Source organism: Abramis brama (assembly GCF_963993115.1).
Source record: "Abramis brama genome assembly, chromosome: 10".
NCBI classification, from domain to species: domain Eukaryota; kingdom Metazoa; phylum Chordata; class Actinopteri; order Cypriniformes; family Leuciscidae; genus Abramis; species Abramis brama.
The window spans coordinates 36,603,787-36,626,953 of NC_139972.1; the positions used below are offsets into that span (position 1 = coordinate 36,603,787).

Below are 23,167 nucleotides of genomic sequence, written 5' to 3' on the forward strand. Positions count from 1 at the left end.
TTAGGTGTTTTTTTTTTTTTTATATCACTTTTACTCAGGACATGCTAGCTGGCAACAAAGGATTCCATTCAATATGCTAAGCTAAGCTAGCGCCGACCCTGTCAAACTAAAACAATGCATGCACTGAGACAAAAATGCATTTGCCCACATATCTAAATGTAGGAAAGAAGGTGAATAAGCCCTATTTCAAAAAACGGTGGAGTGTTCCTTTAAAAGTAAAAGCACAATATCTGAATTTCAATACAAAGCAAAATTCCATATAACCCACTGTAATGATGATGATACTCAGATGAAAAAAATGTATATAGTTTTCCATTAAACTTCTTTACATACCAAACAAGACAAACATTGCAAAAGTAAATACCGTAAATAAATAAAAGCACTATTTTCTTTATTATATCAATAGCAAGTCATGTTAATAATGTCCAGAGAATGACATATACTCTTACATATCTTGTGTTATTATCAAGAATAAGAGAAACAGATAATTCTGGCATTCACCCACTGAAATAACTCAAACTAGTAACCTGGCTATATGAACAGATACATTACTTTCACGGCTTTGTTATTTTCAGTTGTGTTAAACACTGGAGAAGTTGAAGAGCAGAATGAGTCTTACCGGAGTAAACCAGGTGGAAGAGCAGAATCACAGTAACCCATCTCAGCACAGACATCACTGTCCCGGATTATCACACAGATGTCAGGATCACAGAGCCCTCTGGTTTAGTGGTGATGGTTTCCAGTGTATTACACTCTTATACCCAGCTGAGGAGTCAGTAATGCGATACGGCTCCCAGTGTGTGCGGTGTGATATAATGATAATGAACACCTGAAACCTGGACGCGGAGATCAGCACATGATATCCACGCTGCGATGATGTTCATATTACAAAACCAAACTAGTTTCTCTTCACAAAAAGTCCATACTGACATGACCTACACACTCATTTTAGCATTTTTTTATTTCATTTTAATTATCTGTACACGTTTAGATTTTAGTGTGCATTCAGCACTGAACATGTTTAGCATTTTTTTGGTTAGTTATCTGACATCTGTGAGCCAGACTTCAAGGCACCCGTTAGAAAACATTAAATCAAACTTTCATTTTAATGAACCAGTCCTAGAAAGGCTCAACACCAAACCCACAGAGTTCACTGAAGGTGGAGACGGACTTGACATTCGTAATCGTGAGATATGCTTTAGATCACATCTAGCTCGGGTGTGTAGACTCTCAGAGCTTGGAGAAAATGATTTCTTTGAGGCTTTTCTTCTCCATCGCGGCCTGCGCTGACTTCATTAAATCTTGGGTTTGGAGCATGCTCATATTCCAGGTGCTCTACACAAACAAACAACAACAGGAGACACAGTTTCTCGGTTTAATCACGGGATGTCACATGTTGTTACTGGTGTGCATTCACATGCTTTTACATCAATCAAGTATAAATAATGTCACAAATTAGTTCAATCCCCACTCAAAGGAAATGAAATTATCCGTAACAATTAACAGGGATCATATTAAAAAGATCCCTGGAGTCCCCGCTCTCACTCTCAAATACAACCACAGAACACTTTTAAAGTGCAGAAAAAAAGAGGAATTTATTATCTACGTAAACTTCGGGAAGGGTTTAAGCCAGAACAAAAATACAAAAACTATTGATTAGAAACTAACCTAGAAAAGATTACAATGAAAATACAGAAACTTCCCTTTCTACTAACATAAACAGGAGAAAACGTACAACAATAATCCACTTTTTTTCCTAATGAGCCAACTGCATTTTAGATTATGGGAGGCACTTCCAGTTAGGAGAAGATCCACTCAAAAAGACTGCTCTCCCAGTTTAATTTATGATATAACCTGCCTCTCACTGCTTCCATGCTGATGTTATTTTAATTCCCATGTTATATTACATATTATATTATTATGTCACCATGTCATGTTATATACACTTGTCTGTCTGGATGTTTGGCTGATGTGAGTTGTGATCTCACCATGTAGTCCAGGGAGTCTGCAACACTGTGGTCTCTGGAGTAAACGAGGTTGACTTTGGTTCCCTGCACTGCTACAGGACTTTTGCTGGCGATCTCTCCTGCCATCTCCAGAGCTCCAGCCATCATAGCCTCTTTATCTGGGAACACATGACTGTGGGCAACGAGAGAACAAACGCACACAAAAAATATTAGATTTTTCCATGTAAATATACACTCACCGGCCACTTTATTAGGTACACCTTTGCTAGTACAGGATTGGAGCCCATTTTGCCTTCAGAACTGCCTTAATTCCTCGTGGCAGAGATTCAACAAGGCGCTGGAAACATTCCTCTGAGATTTTGGTCCATATTGACATGATATCATCACTCAGTTGCTGCAGATTTGTCGTCTGCACATCCATGATGTGAATCTGCCGTTCCTCCTCATCCCAAAAGCTGCTCTATTGGATTGAGATCTGGAGACCGTGGAGGCCGTTTGAGTTTAGTGACTCACTGTCATGTTCAAGAAACCAGTTTGAGATGATCTGATCTTTGTGACATGGCCTTTTATCCCACTAGCATCAGAATACACTGTGGTCATAAAGGATGAACACGGTCAGCAACATTACTCAGGTAGACTGTGGCGTTTAACCGATGCTCAATTGGTACTAAGGGACCCAAAGTGTGCCAATAAAATATTCTCCACACCATCAACAGCCTGAACTGACGATACAAGGCAGGAAAGATCCATGCTTTCATGTTGTTTACACCAAATTCTGACCCGACCATCTGAATGTTGCAGCAGAAATCCAGACTCATCAGACGAGGCAACGTTTTTCCAATCTTCTATTGTCCAGTTTTGGTGAATTGTAGCCTCAGTTTGTTGTTCTCAGCTGAAAGGAGTTTCACCGGTGTGTTTCTTCTGCTGCTTCAAGGTTTGACGTGTTGAGTGTTCATAGATGCTCTTCTGCTTTAAGGTTTGATCATGTTGAGTGTTCAGAGATGCTCTTCTGCTTTAAGGTTTGATCATGTTGAGTGTTCAGAGATGCTCTTCTGCTTTAAGGTTTGATCATGTTGAGTGTTCAGAGATGCTCTTCTGCTTCAAGGTTTGACGTGTTGAGTGTTCAGAGATGCTCTTCTGCTTCAAGGTTTGATGTGTTGTGTGTTCAGAGATGCTCTTCTGCTTCAAGGTTTGATGTGTTGTGTGTTCAGAGATGCTCTTCTGCTTCAAGGTTTGATGTGTTGTGTGTTCAGAGATGCTCTTCTGCTTCAAGGTTTGATGTGTTGTGTGTTCAGAGATGCTCTTCTGCTTCAAGGTTTGATGTGTTGTGTGTTCAGAGATGCTCTTCTGCTTTAAGGTTTGACGTGTTGAGTGTTCAGAGATGCTCTTCTGCTTCAAGGTTTGATCATGTTGAGTGTTCAGAGATGCTCTTCTGCTTCAAGGTTTGATGTGTTGTGTGTTCAGAGATGCTCTTCTGCTTTAAGGTTTGACGTGTTGTGTGTTCAGAGATGCTCTTCTGCTTTAAGGTTTGACGTGTTGAGTGTTCAGAGATGCTCTTCTGCTTTAAGGTTTGACGTGTTGTGTGTTCAGAGATGCTCTTCTGCTTTAAGGTTTGACGTGTTGAGTGTTCAGAGATGCTCTTCTGCTTTAAGGTTTGACGTGTTGTGTGTTCAGAGATGCTCTTCTGCTTTAAGGTTTGACGTGTTGTGTGTTCAGAGATGCTCTTCTGCTTTAAGGTTTGACGTGTTGAGTGTTCAGAGATGCTCTTCTGCAGACGGGTGTCTTATTTGAGTTACTGTTGTCTTTCTATCAGCTTAACCAGTCTGGTCATTCTCCTCTCCATTCTCCAAGGCATTTTCTCCCACAGAACTGTCACTCACTGGATTTTCTCTATTTCGGATAATTCTCTATAAACCCTAAAGATGGTTGTGCGTGAAAATCCCAGCAGATCAGCAGTTTCTGAAATACCCAGACCAAAAACCAGGCCACGTTCAAAGTCCCTTAAATCCCCTTTCTTCCCCATTCTGATGCTCAGTTTTGAACTTTAGCAGATCGTCTTGACCATGTCTAAATGCCTAAACGCAGTGAGTTGAGGTCATGTGATAGGAGGTCATGTGACTGGCTGATTAGATGTTTTACGTTAATGAGCAGTTGAACAGGTGGACCTAATAATATGGCCGATGAGTGTAATTGTGTTCACTCTTTCCACATGTGAAGAGGTTAGTCAATCATTACAGAGTTCTTAAATCTACAGTAGGAACGTTTTTATTTTAATCATTTTAATCGCTATACTGTAAATGTACAGTATGTATTATAAATTCAAAATAGCACATCATCTCATATCTTATTGCTTAAATATCTCACCTGACCAATCCACAGCTCTTGGCTTCATCAGCGTGCATCTTCCTTGCAGTGAAAGCCAACTCATTCACTAGACTGAAAGACAGTGGGAGCAAACTTTACTATCAATTGCATAAAAACAGGGCACTGCTACTGGATCTATAACACGCTTTAAAATCAAGCTAGTACCTTCGACTTCCAATCACTCTGGGGAGACGTTGCAAAGTCCCGACATCAGCTGCCAAACCAATGTCAACCTCCTGAACAGGAAAGGGTGATCAAATCAGGCATTCAAATTTAAATCTCTGCAATTCTATGTTTATTCTAAAATGGCATTAAATGGTCAGTTAAAATCACAAAGACAATCTAATGAGACTGCCCACACCTTGACCTGAAACCAGGCATCCTGCGTACACAGTCGTATGTCACATGCTGTGATCAAGTCCACTCCTGTAAAAGAAGACACAATGAAATGATAACATTTATATATGGTTATGAAGAATCGTTCTCTATCTGGTGAAGCAGCAAACTTCTAGTGGAGAAACTAACTTCATTAGTGCAAAGTTGTTCAAGTTGAGGAGGCCGATCATGAATGAATGAATTATATGAATTACTTGTGTCTGTATCATTACATCATAGCGCCTCCTGTCTTTGAGGTCATTTATCCAAAAGGCCCACCAAAGTTTGGCTTGGTAGGACATTCTTGTCTAATAACTACCCAATGCTTATTGGTCATTGCTAGCCATATTTTTTTTGCATATGTAACTGTTCTCATAAACAATGATGGTGCCTTGGACAAAGTATGCAAAATTTCAAGTCAAATGGATCAATAATTCCATTAAGACATTTTAATGTCTGTCATAATTATAACAAGCTATAATAACTACAGTAATAATAATAAACAAAAAATACAATAGGGTACAAATACTGATTGCTTCAACATCAAATAATACTAAAGAAGAAATTCTGAATTATAAATCTGTTCTATAATGAATATGTTCAATATTCACAATAAAGTATAAAATGTTGTGGAAATATCTTAACAGGGGGAAACTAACCTCCTCCTATACATGCACCGTGAACGGCCACAATCACTGGTTTTGGACACTGTACAAAGAAACACAAGAGACATGATGAAACACGATTTGTGCATTGAGATAAAGTAGTTAGTTAGTTGCCATTGAATGTTATAGCCAAATATTAATGTTCATCTAAAAATACTGCAGTCCTCTTATCATTTTCATGTCATGCCTTTTCACCATTGTTCTCAAATATGCATAAAGAACAAATCTTCATTTTTGTATGAACTTTTGAGTATATTTCCCATATTACCTATATCCCATTTATGGTATACAATACATATATTCTCATATACAATATATGGACAAAAGTACTGGGACCATTACCCCAACAGGGACTGTAATGACATCTCAATCTAAAGACATAGACATTACTATGAAGTTGGTTGTCTTTGCAGCTATAACAGCTTCAACTCTTCTGGGAAGGCTTTCCACAAGGTTTAGAAGTGTGCTTATGGGAATTTTTATCATTCTTCTTGAAACGAATTTGAGGTCAGGCACTGATGTTGGACGAGAAGGCCTGGCTCACAATCTCTGTTCCAGTTCATCCCAAAGGTGTTCAATGGTATTGAGGTCAGGGCTCTGTGTGGGCCAGTCAAGTTCCTCCACACCCAACTCATCCAACCATGTCTTTATGAACCTTGCTTTGTGCACTGGGGCACAGTCATGCTGAAATAGAAAAGGGCCTTCCCTAAAAATTGGATGCATAGCATTGTCCAAAATGTCTTGGTATGCTGAAGTATTAAGATTTCCCTATACTGGAAGTAAGGGGTCAAGCCCAACCCCTGAAAAACAACCCCACACCATTATCCTCTACCAAACTTTACAGTTGGCACAATGCAGTCAGGCAGGAAACATTCTCCAGACCATCCATCAAACCCAGACTCGTCCATCAGACTGCCAAACAGAGAAGTGTGATTCGTAACTCCAGAGAACATGTTTTAACCGCTACAGAGTCCAGTGGCGGCGTGCTTTACACCACTGCATCCGACGCTTGGCATTGTATTTGGTGATGTAAGGTTTGGATGCAGATGCTCGGCCTTGGAAACCCATTCCGTGAAGCTCCCGCCACACAGTTTTTGAGCTAATATTAATGCCAGTGGAAGTTTGGATCTCTTCAGCTGTGGAATTACAGATTGTTGGTGATTTTTACACACAAATGCACCTTAGCACTCGTGACCTAGCACTCGTTCTATGACTTTACATAGTTTTCTGCTTCATGGAGTTGCTGCTGTTCCTAAACTTTTCACTTTCCAATAATACCATTTACAGTTCACCATGGAATATCTAGCAGGGATAAACGTTTACAAATGGACTTATTGTAAAGGTGGCATCCTATCACAGTACCACTCTTGAATTCACTGAGCTCTTCAGAATGACCCATTTTGTCACAAATGTTTGTAAACGCACACTGCATTGATTTTATACACCTGTGGCAATGGGTCTGATTGAAACACCTGAATTCAAGAATTAAGAGGTGTGTCCCAATACTTTTGTCCATATGGTGGTATGTATTGAGATGTTTTCACAGTAAATGAATGATGTTTTAAAATAGTAACCTTTTCAATAACAGTGAAGGTCTCTTGGTATTTAGCTATGGTGCGGCGCACGTTCCATGAGATCCTAGCGGTGTCATCTCCTTCAGGCTGTAGGATATCACTGGCCATGCCCATGAGGTCAATACCTGCACACAGATCATTACTATTCAGTTAATGATGAAATAATCATATATGGCATATAATACATAAATATGCATTTATAAGTGTTAAACATTTTTAGAAAATTTGAAATCTATCTATTGTTACTTGCTGAATTAGATCCGTTCATGTTGCCAAAATAAAGAATGTTAGTTTCATTTCAGTTGCTAGTTGTCGAAATGTTTTTGAGATAAAATATCATTTGTGCAATTTATTTTCATCTGATGAGAAACAGTCTGACTAATCAACAAACAAACAAAATAAACAAACGAAATGAAAAAAAATGAAAAGACTAGCAACTGGTCAAATTTGGTAAGGTGTTGCAAGAACAGTGTGTTAAGATACACTGTAAAAAGTGAACGTGCAGTTGTTGCTTTAAGGAGGTATTTCTACATGATTCTACCTACAAATTCTAATTTTGTTGTTGTTGTAACCTACTTCAATCAGTTTGATAACAGCATTAACCAAGGGAATGCTGTTTTAACTTAATTGAGTTACATTGACCCAACATACAATTTCCATTAAAGTTCAGGATGGATATATTCAACACATGCGCACCTGCTCCTTGCTGATCAGCGAATTTTGCTTAAATGAGAAATAGTGATTTGGGGTTATTAAACACATTAAGTTACATCAAAGTGAAATTTTCATTTTCCCAATTGCCTAAGCAAACAAACAAAAAAAGCGACAAAGCATGCATGGGACTACAGATCCAGGGCTGCATTTCACAAGCATCATGAGCCAAGTTGATCTTAGAGACCATTGGTGGCAAAGGCTCTACAATCTACTTGGGCTCACGATCCTAAACGCAGCCCTGGGCAGTGGATCTGTAGTTCCTATCATGCTTTGCAAGTGACTGCATTAGGAGAGTAAATTTAGGGATTAGTGTTATTTTATGTGTTTTACAGTAATGGGAAAGATGTTGCTAGTTTATGTTAACGTTTATTGTTCAGTTGGACATTTAGAGGAGTTTCTGTTATTGAATTTTGTCCTTATCATTGTGCTGAAGAGTAGCGCTTGTGCTTATATGCTAATGTCAGTACTGACACCTGACTTTACTTAGTAGTTCATTATATACATTGCACATAATGATGAACAACACCATTGACAAAACTAAACTGATTTCATTTGAATAAACTAAATTAAGTTGTGTCTTCAATTAAAAATGTATTCCCTTAAAGTAAATAAGGGTAATGAATTAGTTTTAGTGTATTTACATCAAGGTGGAAAAGGACTTTCATCATATAAAACAAAAGATTATATCAAACTTATTAATTAATGTTATCTAGCTGGAGAAATCAGGTGTCAGTTATGCTTCAGTAAAACGTTGTTTTTTTCAGGTTGGTTGTACTCAATTATAATCATTAATCTTAAATCATTCATTTCATTTCAACAAAACCAGTTACTGTAGATGTTACCACATGAAGTACAAGTACATCTAAGTTAAACTGACTAAAACAAAATGTCAGTGTAGTGTTTGATAGCTTTACCGGAAGTGAAGAGCTTTCCAGCGCCTGAGAAAACCACGACACGACACTCCGAGTCTTCAGCTATCTGATTGAAGCAGTCAACCATTTCACTGCAGGTACAACACAAATACACACACACACACACCAGTTCAGTCATTATTTTAGATAACTGAGATCATTGTGCACTTCAAATTCCAATCTCACACTGAATATTTTAAGAGAGCATAGAAATGGCATAAAATGGGCACTTTTATGTTGCTCTTTCTTGCATGAATGATGAGATATACTTTGTAAACATTTAAATATTTTATTAAATGTTATTGAACTGAAATTGATCAACACTGAACTGACTTGAGCTGAAAAATGTTACAGCAGAGTTTGATGAAGATGCATCATTGATTCTGTCATTTTGCTCTGTATTACTGTACTTTATAAAGCACTATAAAAATAAAGGTGACTTGAATAAAATAGTACTATTCATGTCACTCTACACTTGTAAAATGTTTGTTTACAAAGCCTTACAGGAAATCTTAAAGGAAATTAAATGAATTATTGATATGGATATCAGTGTGTAATATGGACATGAGGTCGTACAGCCAGAATGCCTTGTTCATCGCATTGCGTTTCTCCGGCCGGCAGATCTCGACGTGAGTGACGGTGTCCACTGGCCGGCTGACTGACAGGGTTGTGAAGGGGGGGGTGGGCCCTCCTGATGAAGACATTCCTCTAACAGCGTTCAGGAAAGGTGCCAACAGACCCGGTTCTAATCACAAAACACAGAAAAAAATCACAGGTTTACACTTGGACACCGCTGTTTGACATTAATCTGAATAACTAGTGAAGAATACATATTCAATATATATAGCAGTTTCTCTGGATTTACTATTTATATGTATGTGTTTGAGTAAAATGAACATTTTTGTTGGATCATATAAACTATCGACAACATTTCAAGTAAAAACATTGTCATTTACAGCATTTATTTGGATCTTCCCAATTCCAGCCTTACTGAAGAACCTCCAGATCATCACCGATCCTCCACTAAATTTCTCAGTGTGGCTTGTGGGCCTCTCCAGGTCTCTGTCTAACCATTAGATGACCAGGTGTTGGGCAAAGCTGAAAACAGGCGTGACTCAAGGTTGTCCTGGAAGAAAACTTGCTTCCTTCTGCTCAGCAATGTTTTTTTCCAGCAGGACAATGATCCAATCCAGCCAGGCCAATCAAGGTGAGCATGGAGGACCACTAGATCAAGACCCTGTCATGTCCAGCCCAATCTCTAGACCTGAACCCATTGAAAACCTCTGGAATGTGCTCAAGAGGAAGAGCTGAGCTGCTTACATTTTTTCACCAGGAGTGGCATAAAGTCGCCCAACAGCAAACTGGTAAAGAGCATGCCAAGACGCATGAAATGGGGAATCAGGGTTATTCCACCAAATATTGATTTCTGAGCTCTTCCTAAGTTCAAACATTAGAATTGTGTTGTTTAAAAATGAACATTAACTTGTTTTCTTTGCATTATTTATACGATGTCTGAAAACATGGCATCTTTTTTCGTTATTTTAACCAGTTGTCATTTTCTGCACATATACTGTATGTTCCAAATGACAATACTTTTATTAGAAATTTTGAAGAAATGTTATCAGTAGTTTATAGAACACATAAAGAATTGTTCATTTAACTCAAACACACATATATACATATGCATACACGTATATATAAATACATTAGTGCTGTCAAATAGATTAATCATATCTAACATAAAAGTTTATTTATATAATATATGCACGTTTACTGTATATACATATACATATATACACTACCGTTCAAAAGTTTGGGGTCAGTAAGATTTTTAATGTTTTTAAAAGAAGTCTCTTCTGCTCACCAAGGCTGCATTTATTTGATAAAAAACAATAATAAAAAAAACCAGTAATATTGTAAAATGACTGTTTTCTATTTTTAATATATTTTAAACTGTAATTTATTCCTGTGACGAAAGCTGAATTTTCAGCATCATTACTCCAGTCTTCAGTGTCACATGATCCTTCAGAAATCATTCTGATATGATGATTTGATGCTCAAGAAAAATTCATTATTATTATCAATGTTAAAAACAGTTGTGTACAATTTTTTTTCAAAATTCTTTTATGAATAGAAAGTTCAAAAGAACAGCATTTATTTAAAATAGAATATTTTCTAACATTATAAATGTCTTTACTGTAACTTTTGGTCAGTTTAACTCATCCTTGATGAATAAAAGTACTGATTTATTTTATTTCTTTCCCCCAAAAATAAAATTAAAATTCTTACTGACCCCAAACTTTTGAACGGTAGTGTTTAATGTTACAAAAGCTTTAGATTTCAGATAAATGCTGTTATAATTTATAAAATAATTTTGCAGTGGTCTCTTAATTGTTTTTCCCCCAGTGCTGTACATGGTGAAATACCTAATCATCATTCATTCCAATAGATATCAAAATAACAAACCAAGTAAAATCTGCAAACAAATGATACTAAACTGTTTCTCAGAATTGATTTAGCCATTTTTGCAATCACTGGTTCCAGCTTACTTGTAAACTTTATGGAGTTTGTTCCCATAAAGTTCACACAGGTGTTTTAAATTCTAGCACTTTAAATTACAATCACATTATATTGGCATTTAAATAAAGGCATTTTAGGCAAAAAGGGGATGAGAAATTGGCCCATAATACATCCCTGATCTGACGAAATACTGTATTATTATTAAGGTAACATAAACAATGTTTAATTCGTTAACGTTAGGTAATATGATCTTACAACAAACAATATTTTTACAGCATGTATTAATCTAGGTTAATGCTAATTTCCGCATACTCTATCCTAATACATTTTAATGCATTAAGAAAGAAAATGAATAAGATAGTATATTGCCCACATGAAATATGTTGACAAAGTTTTAATACATTTTATTTCAAGTTAAATATTAACAAATTATCCCAAATATATCATATATAGTATTTTGTTTTGCTTAAAAAATGGCTTACCTTTCTTTAAAATATATTCCAATTGGTTTGATATGTTATGTAAAACATAAATGCGTGCTTTAAGTGTCCAAATACTAATCGTAATCAATAATAGCACATCAAACATAGACATTTTCATAGAATGTCTCCATTTATACATTTTTCAATTATTCATTTTATATACACGTTCCAGCTTGCAATTACAGCTGCATGCTATACCTTTTTAAACTTGATTTTTACCCATTAAATATATTTAATTATTCACTCAAAGACAGAATAACATTGAGTGTGTGACCTTTCCCCCAGTTAACAGTCTGTAATGACACATTCACCTACATTCACTCACAGTTACAATTCATAACAAATTGGTTTAAAAAACGAACAAAATTGATATGAGTGTTGATCTAGTGTTCAATCCTTAATACTTCTACAAACGGTAAATGTGGTTAATGTGAGTACTCAGAACAAATGCAGTTAGTTAGATGATCAAACTGTGAGACTTACTTCTGAACGCAGAACTGAACACGAAAGCCATCGATGCCCTTTGACCAGTATCGTTATATATTCCCAATCTCAGAGCAGAGCTGTGTATGAAGACTAGCACTGCAGTTATGTGGGCTTTATCTGTTTAACTGGAGGATTAACACAATGAAAACACGGATAATATCCGCCTCTGTCTTTAAGAAGAGTAGTTTATTTTTTTAGGACGTCATCATGTTTTCCTCTGACGTACACCGGTTTATGAGTTTATGTTGTGAGAAATCGAGAGTCCCCTCCAGATGATCCTTTCTTCTTCTTGAAGACTTCTTCTTCTTTTTCTTCTTTGAAACTCTGCATCACAGGCACACACCGCCATCTACTGTTCCTGTTCGTACATGGGTGATGGTCACATCGATCTCTATTATTATATTATTTTATGTTTACAGTACATGTTTCTGTATTTCTGTATTTCTGTCTGCTGTGTGTTCAGTTCCTATGCCAAAACCCCAGCTTGTGTGTTCCCATCTATACCTTTGTGTTTTAAGTAATGTGATTCCCAATCAAATTCGTTTGTCTTTATATTTCATTACCCTTTGATTACTGTAATACTCCAGTTTATCCAGTTGATTTATTTTTCCCTTAGTATTACCTTTTAAGTTCTTTTCTCTCTATTATATTACCTACATTTTAATATTACATGTTCAACTGTTTGTATTGCCCCACAAAAGGCACATTTACCTGTAATACCTACTTTGAATAGTGATGCATTTAGTCCCGTGTGTCCAAATTGTAATCTTGTTAAAACCACCTCATCTTTCATACATTTTCCAAAATTATATATTTCTTTGACTGATTAGTTAGTTTTATAATAAAAATTGTCCTGGCTGTATCAGCTGTCCCACTTCTTCTGCAACTCTTTTTGTGTATTTGATTTAATAATTGATTTAATTGATTTTTTCAAGTTAGTTCACAGTGTGTTAACTATCACATCACACACACCCACACACCCACACACACACACACCCACACACACACAAATATATATATGTCTTCTCTAATGGATTGATGTGATAGTTAACACACTGTGAACTAACTTGAACAAACAATGAACGACAGTATTTTTAGTAACTAACATTAAAGATTAACGATTAATAAATACTGTAACAAATGTATTGCTTATAGTTCATGTTAGTTAATACAGTACATTAACTAATGTTAACGAATGAGACCTTATTGTAAAGTGTTACCAATGTATTCATACTGTTTGTGATAAATGTACATTTTGTAACACATCGAAGATATTGAACATTTATTTTTTATTGCCTTTTTCTATTTTTTTTTTTTTTTTTTGGAATAGACATGGCAAAGAATTTAAACAAAACTTTTAATTTAGAACCTTATGGCATCTGACATGGTTTTTAAAACCCATCTTTCTGAAAAACAAAATTACATGATTAATCTTTTAATTATTTTGTCAAAATGTTATATTCATAAGATAAAAATAACTCTCAAAGAAACTTTCATGTTACCTTGTAATACTGATCTCACAGTACACTTTCAAATCCTTTCAAACATGAGATCACAAAACAAAAAGCTTATAAAAACAATAAAAAATGTAAAGCTTTTCATGTTCATATTATATATAGCACTTTTTATCCCAGTACTTTTTTATATTATTATTATTATTATTTTAACATGTTCATTTTATGCTAGTTGATGTTGTTATTCTGTTTCATAAACTCTGAACTGTACTACAATGCCTTATACTTTTTGAATTATACAAGTCCATGTTTGAACTAAAACATCTTCTGAGATAAACTGGTGCCGCTATAGTGTTCATTTAAAGGAGTCCTCTCTCTCTCTCTCTCATATCATAGGATCACATATTACACTGCTGGAGTTCTGTGGGGGAAGGGGGGGCATCTTAGTCCAAATGTCTAAAATAAATTCAATGAAATTCAATTAATTGACAAATAGATTCACTTAAAGTTAAAATTGTTCAGATGGACTAAACTCAATAATGTTGATGTTCAGAAAGCACAGGATTACCAGAGTCAATATTTCCCTCATACTATGTTACATTTTTTTATTATGCAAACATTATAATCGAACTTTGTCTCACACTGTATAAATGGGTATTTATGAATGAGATTAATAGCTACCGTCCTTTAGATTTTAGGAAGGGGACAAAAACATTCCTGCGATTCCTGCCAACAGTAAATGTGATTGTCTTCGGTCTGCCCTAACTACACTTGATGATGCGTGTCACTGAAAGAAACTGCGGTGATATTGACATAAAGAAACTGAGACCTTGTACACAAAGATTTCTTTATTATGTACAGAATGAGTGCGTTTCAAAGCTTGACATGAACATTTGAAACAATACGACAGATACTTCCGTTCATGATAAATGTTAGTTTTCCAGAATTCGAGCACTTTGCTGTATTTACACAGAGCTCAGTGCTGTAGTCTGTTGGTAGTTTTGCAGGGCCAGCTCGATGAATCCAGCTCTGTTCGACTCGTGCTGGGCATAGATCTAAGAGTGAGAGGGAAAGAAAGACAGAAGATGCATTAGGACCCGCAGACAGTTTTTACACGCAGACAAACTGTTTCTCTTAACGTTGTTCTTTTTAAATGTTAAGATGGCGGCCATTATTGAATGAAGTGTCGACCCAGGACGAGCTATAGGACTTAAGTGTTCATGGACTCGATCTACTCATCTGTCTTGATCATCGTTCTGAACCACATCCAGACAAATCTTTGACAAAAATGTGATTTTCTCAGCTTTTTGTTCAAAATGTAGCTTTTTTTTTATTTTATTTTTTTTATGAAACTTACGGTTACACTTTATTTTAAGGTGTCATTGTTACAGTGTAATTATATATGTAAGTACTGAGTAATATTAAGCATCTACATGTACTTACTGTAGGGTTAGGGTGGATTAGGGTTTGGTTTAGGGTTAGCTACATGTAATTATGCATAGTTTACTGTTATTACTATGGTAAGTACATGTAACATATGTAACAAGGACACTATAAAATAAAGGGTTACCAAACTTACCCACATTAAAGTGTTGATTAAAAAAGAAGCATGAAGCTAGAATAAAAGTAGAGGATCTGTTCTTTTGATATATTGCATGTTCAGATATTCATGCAACTAAATATTCTGAGGGCCATAACATTTGTGAAAATGATCAAAATGCAGGAGCTGGTAACTTTTTTTTTTAACTCTGGCAGGGAAAGAGTTAATGATGTTTCTAAAAGTGCTATTTATTGTTTTTACGAGAATAATTTAGCTTATTTTAATTAGCAAAACAAACACTGAAATACTGACTTCCTGTCACAGGGGTCACAGGGTCAATGTGACATAAACAGGGTTGAGTAATCCTGAACCGTGACTAAACACGGGCCCCTCATCAAGGCTGCCATGCTTTCCTATTTCCTTTCACAGAATCTAATATACACACACATTAAAACCTGTCACTCGACCATCTCTACCAAATTACTGGTGGCATTTTTCGCCTTGGTTCACTGCGTTCTCTCTGGATGACGTCCAGGCGTGGGTTAAAGGTCTAACCACAGGCTGATGTGAAGTGATGTACCCTGGGCCTGACCCCGTCTTCCCTGTTTCCAGAGCTCATATCAGCCATGTTCTCATGTGAGAGAGATGATTTAGCACATGAGTAAATGTTTATAGTGTATTTCTGGATACATTTACGCCCTATTTAACACTGTAGTGTTATACTCTGAGGTTATGGATTCTTGTCTTGTCTTCTTGTCTTATGGGTTCTTATATATATATATATATATATATATTTTTTTTTTTTATGTTTTTGAAAGAAGTCTCTTATGCTCAAAAAGGCTGCATTTATTTCAGGACAGTAATACAGTAATATTGTGAAACATTATTACAATTTAGAAGAACTGTTTTCTATTTTAATACATTTTAAAGTGTAATATATTCCTGTGATCAAAGCTGTGTTTTCATCATCATTACTCCAGTCTTCAGAGTCACATGATCCTTCAGAAATTATTATAATATGCTGATTTGATACTCAAGAAACATTCCTCATTATTATTAATGTTGAAAACAGTTTTTGTAAGTCTCGAAGGTCTTGAAGGCATTTATACTCTGTCTTGTCTTGTTTCAGACTCAGGATTTTATTTCAAGACCAGTCAAGACCCCAACGTCTGGATATCAGTAAATTGCCAGTGCATTGTCTGATTTATTTGTTCACATTATTACTGTGACTTGATGTAAAACTCAAATGCAATCAATAACTTATTTCTAATTTGATTTCTTTTGTTACTGTTGTGCCGGGTCAGAAATAAATGGGGAACGGTGTCAAAAATGTAACAAAAATTAATACAAATGTCCAAAACATTCAAGATTTGATTGCAAAAAAAAAGTAGCTACTTGTATTGGATCTTGTTTTTTTATATTATAACATATATAATTAAGCAATATCACAAGAGGAAAAGAGAGCAGTTTTAATGAATAAGAGCACGACTGCAAACGTGATGTTGATTTTAGTTAATATTAAGTGTTGATAATACTAATATTCAGCGACTTACATTTTAGACAATTTTGAAGTTTTTTTCTCTATTTCGGCAACAAAAATAGTTTCAAACGAATCCTATTGTTCTGCGTTTCTGAGCAACACACTGCGGTGTTTCGTTACTGAATGAATCAGCAGCTTTGAACGAATCCGTTGAATAAATGATTCTGTGACTCATTCATTAAATGATCCGCTGCAACCTACTGGTGGTTTTAGTTCATTTTTTTCTTTTTTTAAATCATTTTATATTAAAAAATGTTATTTTATGTAAAAAAAAATATTATTTATAAAACATTAATCTCAACACTGCATTTATTAAGCTAATTTAGATCTTTTGTGTCTTATATATTTAACAATAATATTATTATCAATAAATACAATTAGAATGTGGATGTTTCAGATGAATTTGAGGAGTGTTAGTCTGGTCTTGACTCGGTCTCGCTCTCGTCTTGATCTCAACACGCGCTGGTCTTGGTCTTGAATTGGTCTAGTTTAGTTGTTTAGTTGGTCTGTTGTGACTCAACACATTGCTGGTTGGCTTGGTTCATGGCTTATAACACTTTATAGGCTTTTTTAAATTCCTATGGGAAAAACACTTCTGGAACTAACGGCGCCAATGCACTCTATAGGAAACCTTGATTTCACAACATTATATGCAGTAATGTTTGAACTGTATTGTGGAATTGAGGAGTTGTTCACCTTCAGAAGGTCGAGGTGCGTGGCCTGTTGTCTTCGGGCGTCCTGCGCAGACTCACTCTGAGGATGAACCACATGAAGCAGACGCACCAACCTCACCGCATCCGGCATTCTGCAACCATGACAACACATCACATGCATCACACAGAGACAACCGCCAACAACACAACACAACACAACACATGCTTTTACTGAAATTAAAGGTGCTGTAAGCGACGCCAACCGAGCAAGAACTTCCGTCAGACCCAGACTGAGCCTATTTTTACTTCATTTTAGGGCTCGGCTGCAGAAATCTGTGTGATATTGCAGGACAAATATCAGCCATCACAGACATTCACATTCGGACGGGATTAAAATCACACAGTACACCCATGAAACATGAATTTCTCTAACGTCCTTCATGAAAACTAGTCCTGTCTGAATAGGGCTATAGCCATATATTTGCGATTACAATACAGGCGAATTTCTCTATTACTACTAGTTTCACAATTGTATCATAAAAACTATAAAAAATACACATTATTATCAGACTTGTGTGATACATTCAGCCTTGTCTGTGTTAAGTTTTATCTAATCTGTCAGTTCATGTTAGAGCTGCACGAATTCTCCCACGATTCTGAACAGACAACTGAAGAAAATAACGTCATTGTTAATTGCTGCAATCTTTTTAAAATGTTTAATTAATCTGAATAAATTATTTAAAAAGGGTTAGGGTTTGAATGAATGACTCACTGGCTCACATAACTTCACTCGTTTCATTACTGGATAAATCAGTGTTTTTTGAATGAACGATTCAATGACAAATACGTTTTTTTACATCACTTGTCGCCACCTACTGGTGTAACGATATAATGGATACAATCGCTGAAGAGTCAAGTTTCTTTCAAAAGCTGATTTGCTCCATTTAGATCAATACCGCAGATATCAGTGTTTATATCCCAACTATAAACTTTTATCCCAGTACTTCTGTGAGAATATGAATTTTGTAACACTGAAATAATGATACTATGCGACTGAAAAGACTCTCTTTGGGTCAGCGGCAGCAACTTAAAGCAGATCTGAATGTTCGCTGTGACTGTACCTGTCGAAGGTTTAATAGATACAGGTCAATCATTGAACATCAGCTCTAGATCATGTCATGACAGTGTAAACCTGTTTAACCCAGAAACTCTCATTATGACACATGCAAGGATCCCAGAAAGGGAAGTGATGACACTATTTATATGGCGATTTTTACATGGAGTAAACTTTTCCCTGTTGGAATTACATCTGCAATGCAGGACTCAGTTTAGCCACCTAGAAAAGTGGCAACACCTCAAGTATGTATACATCTTGATGACAACAAACATTGCTATGGAATACTTCATGTCAATAATAGAAGGTACACCCATAGACTTTCATTGCGAGTGCATCACTCCAAACACGTTTTCGTCTTTTTACATAAATCAAAATCATTTTCCGTGGTAACTGTCAGCATTTCTTTTTTGATCTCCACACACACACACATACTCACAGGTCTCTCTGCAACATGTCCACCAGAAGGCCATCAATTCGCCGACCGTTGACCAGATGCCAGGCCAAACCACCAAAGAACCGTGTGGATCTGAGCACATCGTATTTCCCATGCTTTTCAATGTCCTCATAGGTCAGCATGAGCACCTAATCGCACAAGACCAAATTACTATTATTAGTCAGTCCTTCCACAGATATAGAGGTTATGCGTGTGCGATCCGGCGGGAAAGTGACGTCAATGCAAACCCTCTATTGCCACAGCAGTTTACAGAAAATAAGTGACGTAACCAGAGCGCTCGGTTACACTTTATATTAAGGGGACGTTACACTCTATTTGCTCAAATAAGTACTGAGTAATATTAATTAACTACATGTACTTGCTATTGAGTTACGGTTAGGGTTTGGTTTAGGATTAGTTACTTGTAAATTATGAATAATTTACTGTTATTGTTATAGTAGGTACATGTAGTAGGTAATGTGTAACTACGTCACCTTAAAACAAAGTTTCAAGTTTGCTTTATTTATATAGGGCATTTAAAATCAGCAAACACAGCTGTCCAAAGTGCTGGACAACACAAAGAACGAAGAGAAACAGGGCAAACCACACATTCACGACACCGATGTTATCGAGCACTCTTCGAGAAACAGAATAAGATGTTTTCATGCACTGGTACAGCATCGCCCACCCTTGCTTTCTTTAGAAATGTGCCTGTCAGCAACAAAAAACAAAACAAAAACTCACATTTTTAAATTCTGCAGAGTCCGGCTCAAATTGGGCAACGCACTGGTTTAGCACATCCTCGTGTTTATCCTGTTCAAAGGCCACCTGCACACAGAGAGAAACACTCAATACATGCGCAAATCGGCAAGACCGCTTCAGCTTTTGCACTTCTCATACCCTGAGGTTTTCTTCTTTAAAGATGGCTGGTGGCATGACTTTGCGCCCATCTTTGGGGAAATAGACTTGTATTATCCTGTCTCTTTCGTTCCATGATGCTTTTCTCAGGGTTCCACTGGGCTCTCTCACAACTATGAATCTTTCCTTTGGGATATTGGTGAGAGAAACAGGCCAACAACATGAAAGATAAATAACACTGTACCAGATCTCTCTGAAATCACATTAAAAAAATTACAGTAAATAAAGTATTGCATTACTGGGTTATTATCCTTGAACAAGAGGAATACGTTGAATAATTGCATTTAAAACCAATGTAAAATGATATATGTGTGTGTACTGTGTATAATTATTTTGGATATATAAATACACACACATGCATGTATCCATTTAAGAAATATTTGCATGTATATACTGTATATATATTCATATATAACTTATATTATACATAAAAATAAATATTGTATATATAAATAACAATTTTTTTCTTAAATATATACATGCATTTATATACAGGTGAAACTCGAAAAATTTAAATATTGTGCTAAAGTTCATTTATTTCAGTAATTCAACTTAAAAGGTGAAATTAATGTATTATATAGACTCATTACATGCAAAGTGAGATATTTCAAGCCTTTATTTGTTATAATTTTGATGATTATGGCTTACAGCTTATGAAAACCCCAAATTCAAAATCTCAGAAATTTTGAAAATTTTCATAAGCTGTAAGCCATAATCATCAAAATTATAACAAATAAAGGCTTGAAATATCTCACTTTGCATGTAATGAGTCAATATAATATATTAGTTTCACCTTTTAAGTTGAATTATTGAAATAAATGAACTTTTGCACGATTTTTTCGAGTTTCACCTGTATACAAAATAATTATACACAGTACACACACACATACATTATGTAAACACACGTTTTTATATTGGTTTCACAGCCCTACAACACAGATATGCTAAACTTGGTCATAAAACAGAATGCCTTTTTTCTTACTCGATGCGGGACGTTAAAGTTGATGTCTGTGAATACATATTTAGCAGTGTCCATGCCTTCTAGCATCCGATCTTCAGAAAGCACCTCATCTATGGGCTTCCTCTCAGGCAGGACCGGCGGCATCTTCAGCAAATGTTTCGCCTGTTCCTCTGCTTTAACCACAGCCTACACATGAACACAATCAAGACTGCAGCATAACTGTACAATCATATCACGAATCATATCTCATGTTATTCCGAAACGCTATACTGAATCCCTTTCCATTACGTCATGCATCTCAAACCCTCATGAATTCCATATCCCATCATCAAATCTCACCTCCTCTAACTCTGCGTCTGTCATGAGCTTGTATTCAGGAGGCGTTAGCTTCTGTCTTAAGGGTCGAAACACTTTCTTCAGATCCAGACCCGTGATTTTGGTCAGGATGTCTTGAACCTCTGTATCTGTGAACTGAGCCTTAGGCACATCCACGGAGCCTGGACGGTGAAAAAGAAACATCGATCAACTTCAGTGATTATGCTTACATGCAAAAGTACCATGGAACATCACATGGTACTTTGAAATATACTATAGTAGTCAACATTTGAAGTGGATCAAAAAACTTGTCTTCAAATGTTGACTATAATATTATTGACATACTTAACCATATTCAAACACCCAGAAAGCACATTTTAAAGATCACTTCATCTGGAAAGCATCTGCTGTTTACTAACATCTGATAGACATCTTTAAGATGTCAGTTTAACGTACATTCTAAATCATTACATCTTAAAGACATCTTCTAAATGTCTATTTGACATCTGACAGGAAACGTCCTATAGACGTATTGCAGATGAGCAAACACTCTAAAAAATACGTCTTCCAGATGTAAAAACGCACATCAAATAGACGTCTCCGTGATGTATGTGTGCTGTCTGGGCAGCATATATAGCACACGTACGTCTGCAAGATGTCTGTTAAAGATCACTTCATCTGGAAAGCATCTGCTGTTTACTAACATCTGATAGACGTCTTTAAGATGTCGGTTTTACATACACTGATAGCACACGTACATCACAAAGACGTTTATTTGATGTGCGTATTTACAACTGGAAGATGTATTTTTTAGTGTTTGCTCATCTGCAATAAGTCTATAGGACGTTTCCTGTCAGATGTCAAATAGACGTTTAGAATGTTATGATTTAGAATGTAAAACCGACATCTTAAATACGTCTATCAGATGTTTGTAAACAGCAGATGCTTTCCAGATGAAGTGATCTTTAACAAACTTCTTGCAGACGTACTGTACGTGTGCTATCTGAGTATTTACATGGCATGAATTAAAAAAAAATCTAATAAGTTATAACAACATCAAAATGACAAGGTCATCGTACTATACTTTTTCGTCAGGCTTGAGCTCTAATGACTCTAAAGCTGATTTACATTTAGTTAACCACACGAGACATTAAAACTACAAAACGTTAATATACAAGGTCAATTCTCCACTGCTGTAAAGCATGTACTCGTAAACGTCACATCTCCAGTGACTGTACTCACTGCTGCGTGAAGCTGCTGAGACACAAAACATTCGCGTTGTGGTCTGTAACCGCGAGTGCACATTTTTATCTACACATTTAACGCAAGAGTAAGACTTTAGTAAACGCCTTGCAACACTGAGCGCGGCCATGCTGTAAGTGACATCATCACTGCGGTTGTGTGTTGAACTTTCACCTTTCAGAGAGCCGCTGGGAATGCTGGGAAATGTAGTCCAGGGACTTCTCCTCTCTAACCATAAAGTATTTGAGCATAAAATCTGCGCAATGACGTCTTCATACTAAATAAGTAATTACATACATACATACATACATATATTTAAAAAAAAATCATGATTCATCCGTTTCTTACTACCAGTGTCCTTTTAGAAACAAATAATTTGATAAGTAATATAGGCTATTATTAGAAATTGAATGACTCTACAGAAGTATTCTTTCTGAGTAACAATAAAAATTACATGACAAAATGAAGCATGTATTGACACAGCCAGCAACTGAGAGGGCCAAAAGAAGATAGTGTGTAGTGTAGGTCTACCGTTTATAATAATAATAATAATAATAATAATAATAATAATAATAATAATAATAATAATAGACCAATTCCCCATCATATGACGCATCAATGATGCAAAGCAAAGGAAGAGATGTAGGTTCATTAGAATAATAATAAAAAAAAGCAAATATGTTTGTTTATCTAAAGTGCAGTTGCATGGCCAAATAGGCCTACAAATACAACAAATATACGGGAAAAAGATAGGGTTAAAGACAAGCCCTGCACATATTAGTCCACGTTAAAGTACAGAAACCAGACTCCGTGTAATAATTTAGAATAAATACCTTTTTTTTTTTTTTTTTTTTTTTTCATAAGGCCTACCATGAAACAAATAGCTTTAAAACTCTTGTTTTTTTAAAAGAATGGCACAAACTCTTGCTGGGCATG

At 36.0% G+C, this 23,167-nt stretch overlaps 2 protein-coding genes across 2 annotated transcripts; both read right to left on the minus strand.

The window, feature by feature from the left end:
- Window positions 1–943: 943 nt before the first annotated feature.
- ech1 (enoyl CoA hydratase 1, peroxisomal) lies at window positions 944–12,384 on the minus strand. Its single transcript, XM_084125563.1, has 10 exons — window positions 12,056–12,384; window positions 9,147–9,315; window positions 8,574–8,662; window positions 6,946–7,070; window positions 5,366–5,414; window positions 4,693–4,757; window positions 4,497–4,567; window positions 4,332–4,403; window positions 1,989–2,139; window positions 944–1,335 (listed from the first exon to the last, which is right to left on the minus strand). The coding sequence occupies exons 1-10, from the start codon at window positions 12,084–12,086 to the stop codon at window positions 1,231–1,233; spliced, it is 927 nt and encodes a 308-aa protein (XP_083981689.1). The 5' UTR covers window positions 12,087–12,384; the 3' UTR covers window positions 944–1,230.
- A 1,958-nt stretch (window positions 12,385–14,342) lies between these two features.
- On the minus strand, window positions 14,343–22,386 carry mrps22 (mitochondrial ribosomal protein S22). The gene is made up of 8 exons (XM_084125898.1): window positions 22,232–22,386; window positions 21,014–21,171; window positions 20,696–20,860; window positions 19,696–19,839; window positions 19,540–19,623; window positions 18,799–18,944; window positions 17,289–17,397; window positions 14,343–14,567 (listed from the first exon to the last, which is right to left on the minus strand). The coding sequence occupies exons 1-8, from the start codon at window positions 22,359–22,361 to the stop codon at window positions 14,478–14,480; spliced, it is 1,026 nt and encodes a 341-aa protein (XP_083982024.1). The 5' UTR covers window positions 22,362–22,386; the 3' UTR covers window positions 14,343–14,477.
- Window positions 22,387–23,167: the final 781 nt, after the last annotated feature.

Excerpts from the sequence above, each read along its gene's own strand:
- ech1 (XM_084125563.1), bottom strand. The coding sequence starts at position 12,086 with ATGGCTTTCGTGTTCAGTTCTGCGTTCAGAA. Across the intron at positions 5,415-6,945 it reads CCTTCACTGTTATTGAAAAG|TGTCCAAAACCAGTGATTGT; the intron begins GTTACTATTTTA and ends TTCTTTGTACAG. Across the intron at positions 4,758-5,365 it reads CGGTGCATGTATAGGAGGAG|GAGTGGACTTGATCACAGCA; the intron begins GTTAGTTTCCCC and ends CTTCTTTTACAG.
- mrps22 (XM_084125898.1), bottom strand. The coding sequence starts at position 22,361 with ATGGCCGCGCTCAGTGTTGCAAGGCGTTTACTAAAGTCTTACTCTTGC. Across the intron at positions 19,840-20,695 it reads ACTTTAACGTCCCGCATCGA|GAAAGATTCATAGTTGTGAG; the intron begins GTAAGAAAAAAG and ends AATATCCCAAAG. Across the intron at positions 18,945-19,539 it reads ACTCTGCAGAATTTAAAAAT|GTGCTCATGCTGACCTATGA; the intron begins GTGAGTTTTTGT and ends TTGTGCGATTAG.